Consider the following 5,576-nt stretch of genomic DNA (forward strand, 5'->3'; position numbering starts at 1 on the left):
TAGATTTTATTTTGCTCTAATGTGCTTACTCATCTAAGATTTTATGTATAAGAAATTAAATTAAAATTGTTTTTGCATCCACAGTTATTGGAGGAGAAGGAGGCTGGTGATGATTCTGTAGGAAGCAGATGGATTGACTGCTTTTGTATTTAGGATTTACTGTAGAAACTCAAAGGTGAATGAGGGCCATGAAGAAGAAGAAACTTGAAAGAATGTTCTGCAGTTGGGGTAATGGTTTTATTATATCCATAAACAACTAAGCATTTATTGGTATTATGCCAAAAATAAAGGACAAGGTGACAAAAACTCTTTTAGCATGAAAACAAGACATCTGCAGTAGACCAATACTGAACTTACAGACTCTCAAAAGCTCACAGAACCTGAAATGAGAGCTTTCAGGTTGTATAGTTAGTTATTCAGACAACAAAGTCAGCTGTACAATGCAAGCTATGCATGGCAATAAAACACGATTGGCAAGGCAGTCTCTTACTGGGGGACAGAGAAAGGCTTGCTAGGGCCAGGGGTCACTGATGGGGAAGGGTTTTAAAACCTCATAAATCCTCCATATCTTTTCTCCATTTCAGGAACTTCTTTTGAGTAACTTTCACCTTCTTCGTTGGAGGGCAGAGGATCCGCGAAGCGCTTCAGGAAGCCCCCATATCTTTTCTGGTAATCCATCCACCACTCTGGGCGACCCACTCTTCTCATGAAGCCCCCATACCGCTTCTGTAGCTCCTTGGCTTCGTCTTCCAGCTGGGGGCTTCTCTTTAAGCCTCTCATGAAGCCCCCATATCTCTTGCTCACATCTTCGACCTCACTGACCTCCTGGTGGTGGCTGCTCTCTCGGTTGTCCCCAGTTCCCAGCAGCTCTTTCAGGGCATCTGAGGAATTGCTCAGGGTGTTGTCCTCCTCTGCATCCTTCTTCATGAAGCCCCCGTATCTCTTGGCAAGGATTTCACCTCCGTTTGCCTCTTCTTCTGGCTCCAGAGGATAAAGCTCATCCATTTTCTTCATGAAGCCTCCATACCTTTTCATGAAGCCCCCGTATTTCTTGGCCAGCAAATGGCCCTCCTCCTGCCTGCTGCTTTCTCTGAGGGCGCTGGTGCCATCCTGAGGAAGCTCCAGTTTGGACAGCTGCAGCAGCTCTTTGCAGGCGTCCCAGGTTCTGAGAGAAGGCATTTTCCCTTCACATTCCAGTGTGCAAGCCTGGAACAAGAATTTGATTTAAGGATTAAAAGAGGATTCTCTGATTTTAGTAAGTAAACAGATTTGTTTGGATCACAATATACTTGCTATGATGTGAAAACTCTCACACAATAATCTCCATTTTCTTATTACAACTTTTCATCATACTGAGCAGGCAAATCAAAGAAAAATTGATTTAGAAAGATTGTGGAGAATTAATTGAAAGAAATTAGAATTTTCCTTTGAATTTTAACAGATTGTATATATTATGCTACTTCAATATTGTAAAAGATTTTTTCCAACTAGTTTTAACCCAGATTGGCTTCCTGCACAATCTAATTTCTTTGGATAATTTTCCACTGTTGATTTCACTTTGAGTGTTTCAATCAAAAGGGAGAAATTTCTCTTTACCTAACTAGGGAGATTATCCCCCAATTCCTTTTATCTTCTTGTCTTACAGATAAAATCAATATTAATGACATAAGGTTTGTTTACTTCCTTGTGTTAATATTTTACCTGTAATGGTATCCAATACTCCCACAAACATTTCAATCTTTAGAAAAACAATTCTAAAATAAGTTTGAAAAAAGACATTGTAAAAACTCAATTTAAATCCTATAAATTAATTATTTGGATTCTGACATACTGACTTGATGAAAGTAGAGGTTTTGCTTTCTTTCCTCTTAATTGATTAAAACAGATTTGATCATCTTGAACCAAATGTTTGTAATTATGGGGGCCCAATGTGAAATCATACATATGCTAATGTTTAAATTATTCATGTTACTTTTTCTTAGCATTTAGTTACTGCTACACAGAAAAATTATCATTTCTAATGGAAACCATGTTAACTGACAAAATAGAAATGATACATTTACAACTCCTTCCTTTTTACTATATAATTAAATTCTAATCATTGTGAGAGTTAGGCTGTGTATTCTAATAGACAGGGTGGTGATTGCTGGGTGGAGGAGGCAAAAGGGGACTAAATGGTAATGGAAAAAATACAATAAAGATTAAATAAAAAACAATTCTATTCAACAAATCATTTGGCTATAATAAAAAGCACTAATATTACATGAAGATGTGATATTTTTGGACATGCAATCCATGTAACATTTCTGAGCATTTCAGGGTTTTTTTTTATAGTGCCCTGAAGTTTACTTATAGAAGCCAGGTTACTGACCCTTGGTTGAGAAAATCCAGGTTCTCTCTTGATATTTAAAAATATTTTGTATATTAATTGATATAAAATACATATATATTTTAAGGATATAAGAAAGTATTTTATTAGTGCAACAAAATTCTTTAGGGTACATATTTAATTGACTCTTAGTGATTAAGTTTTGTGTCTAAGAAAATTAAATATATGTATATATAAAAACTTAAAGATGATTTAATTAAAGTGATCCTGTTTTATTTTTTATATCTAATTAAGAAATCAACATGTCATTAAAATTAAGATGTCTAGGTGTCAACTATATTTTCATTTAAAAATATAATTTAAATTATTTTTTTTACCAAAAATTAATGTTGAGTATTTTGCATATTATTACCAGAAATCTTTTTAATGTTAGGGTTTCTTAAAAAATGATGAATAATTAGAATAACTCATCCATACTAAAAAAGAGATGAGACTTTATATACTCCTTATATGTCTATGCATCTTTTGTTGTATTTATCACACTCTGTGTCCTATGGTCAAGGTCATATTAGACCTTGACTGTAAATTCAATTTGGACATCAGCCATAGCATGCTGACATATCTGTGCATCCACAGAACCAGTCACAAGTGTCTTTCACATGGTAGAATGTCAATAAAATTTTGTTATGTTGATTTTACTACATAGTTTTGGCTAGGCAACCTCATTTCTCATATGCATTTTTGCAACCAAGCTAAAATTTCAGAACTGCTGTAATTCTAACAACACAGTCCTTAGTAAAGCCTTTTGCCACAGAGAATATAACAACCCAAAATGTAAACCCCTATACAAAACAAATCAATTACCTTTATCTAAGAGGCAACATATTTTGTAATTTAAATATAAAGCTTTATTATTTGTTTCCTCTTTAAGGCTATGTTAGCACAGGTACATATCAAATGGAGTGAATCAGACAATTCAAGTGAATTCAGGTGAATTCAGACAAACAAACCTTTAACCTGAATAGTTTTCCTTAAATATTTAATACATCTACATAACAAAGTTTCTTCAAAGGCTCCAGTGAGGAGCTTAAGTCCTCCTCAGGAGAATACATTATTCTTTATGGAGCTGTTGAAGTCACCACAGAATTTCAACAAATTGAGAAGAATAGTTAATTGAGAAGCTAGTTAAAATGAAGCTTCCCGGCCCCAAATTCAGAACTTTTGACCAGCAGAGCATCAGTGGTCACTCAAGAGCACATGGGCTATGGTTAGAATTAAGACTCTTCTGTTCTCAGCACCGCCCCCTCCCATCCAGTGCAGTTTATCTATGCACTGTTGCCACCTCTTTGGACACTGGCCACCTCTCCTGTGACCTTTTCATAGGCAGGTCAAACTGTTGTCTTACTAGGCTTTACAAAAGCACGCTCAAGACACTACAGAAGTTGAACTCTAGCTTCACTGGTCAGTGGGACAGTTGCTGATCTCTTTCTCTCCTGTCCCCTGAGCGCTCCCTTTCCTTTCCCTGTGTCCCTCCCTCCCTCTTCCCTTCGCTCCCTCAGGTGAGGTGAGGGTTTCAGGGAACTCAGGTTAAAAGCGCTAGAAAAATTAAATCAGAAAAAAAGGCGACTAAATGTCACTAATAAAAAATGACATTGTCCGCGGGCAGGATGAGAGTGTGGTTGTGTCCCTTCATGGGATATTAGGAGTTGGGGTGACTGAGCATCTTCCTTGGGACAGGTGAGGTGACAACCCAGTGCTCTCCAAGGTGCTGAAGAGATCACACTGCGGGCTTCCGTAACCCCGAGGTTCAAATAAACTGGATTTGTGTGGGGACGTGACTGCCCTTAGCGGGACCTAGGTAGTCGCGAGTCCCTGAAGCTAAGAGCTAAAGTGGGACCTGGGTCAGCGTTTAGGGGAACAGTCGGGAGACCTGAGTCACTGGAGATTTGGGCCGCGGCGATGCGGACCGATTGTGACCAGAAGACGCACCGCGCGGTGGCCGCTACTAGCTCACCCACATAGCTAACACTCACCAGCGGGTTGAGGTCGGTCGGGCGTGCCAGGCGGTAACTGCACGTCGCACAATCCTGGCTGCATTCCGCCTGTACAGTCGTCAGGAGCCCTGGGCTGAGTGCCAGCAGCCAGGTGCAGAGCCTCAGGAACCTCGCCATGGGCTGCAGGGAGAGAGGGACGCGAACTCGGAGACTGCCCTGAAGCCAGCGGGTTCCTCGGAGGGACCCTCGCGGAGACGGTCCCCGCCGGCAGTTGGTTGGACAAAAGAGCAAGAACTCTTAGGGACGCTCCTTCCTGGGTCCCCGCCCGCCGGCCGATGCTGTTTTGAGAGGCCCGGGTACAACTCAGATCGCCTCACGGTTCCCAGGTTGGCATTGTTGCCCCGAGTCCAGGGCTGCTCAGGACACTGGACTGTCTTCTAGGGCATCTGCTGCTCCCGGCAGGATTCTGGAGGGAACAGCCAAAGACCAAGTGCGCGAAAGCGGGAGCCAGGAGAGGCGCGACACTGACCCGGGGCACAAACAGGAAGGAAGTTGGGAACCCCATGCAATGAAACGCAGAATGAAACAGAGCAGGTGGATGACCCCAAAGGGGCTCAGCCAGGGCGAGCTCTGGGCAAGTTCACTCACGTTGACGCTATTCCGGTGGCGCAGCTTGGTGGAAGAAGCCGAGTCCCAGCCACTGCACTAGAAGGGAGAGGAGAAGAAGGCAGGTGTCAAGTAAGGGGCGTCGGGGAAAAGCTGCGGGGGGCGCAGGCAGGCTCCCGCCTCACCGTCGCGGTTGTCAGTGTAGTCGCGGGGCCGCGGTGTGGACTGCAGGTCTGCGAGCGCCTGCCTTGCCTCTCCTGGCTGTCCCAGGGCTGGCGGAAGCTGGACCCACTTTATAATTAGCCTCAAACCGAAGGAGGTGAGTGCGCCCCAATCGCCGGCGGGCTACAGCTGACGCAGACCCTACGCCACCCCCGCGGACGCAGACACGGGAGGGGTCGGTCCCAGCTGGTGTGCGCCAGGCTCCAGCCCCCCTCCCCCGTGGGGAGGGGACCGTGTGGGAGAGCGCCTGCGGCTTTCCTCACCGCCAGGTGACAAACCAAGGTAATTAGGAAATTTGGGGAAAGAGTGGGATGAAATCAAGTCCCCGCAGGTAAGGGCACTGAAATTGCACTCCTTGGGGTGTGCGCTCCGGGGACAGAGCCGAGGTGGGGCAGAGCGTTAGGAGGGGCAGATGGACTGATTTA

At 43.5% G+C, this 5,576-nt stretch overlaps 1 protein-coding gene across 1 annotated transcript; it reads right to left on the minus strand.

The window, feature by feature from the left end:
* Positions 1-218: 218 nt before the first annotated feature.
* On the minus strand, positions 219-5,307 carry PENK (proenkephalin). The gene is made up of 4 exons (XM_028533902.2): positions 5,115-5,307; positions 4,972-5,028; positions 4,363-4,503; positions 219-1,206 (listed from the first exon to the last, which is right to left on the minus strand). Exons 3-4 carry the CDS (start codon positions 4,498-4,500, stop codon positions 544-546), a joined length of 801 nt encoding a protein of 266 aa, XP_028389703.1. The 5' UTR covers positions 4,501-4,503; positions 4,972-5,028; positions 5,115-5,307; the 3' UTR covers positions 219-543.
* Positions 5,308-5,576: the final 269 nt, after the last annotated feature.

This window comes from Phyllostomus discolor, chromosome 7 (genome assembly GCF_004126475.2).
Source record: "Phyllostomus discolor isolate MPI-MPIP mPhyDis1 chromosome 7, mPhyDis1.pri.v3, whole genome shotgun sequence".
Taxonomy (NCBI): Eukaryota; Metazoa; Chordata; class Mammalia; order Chiroptera; family Phyllostomidae; genus Phyllostomus; species Phyllostomus discolor.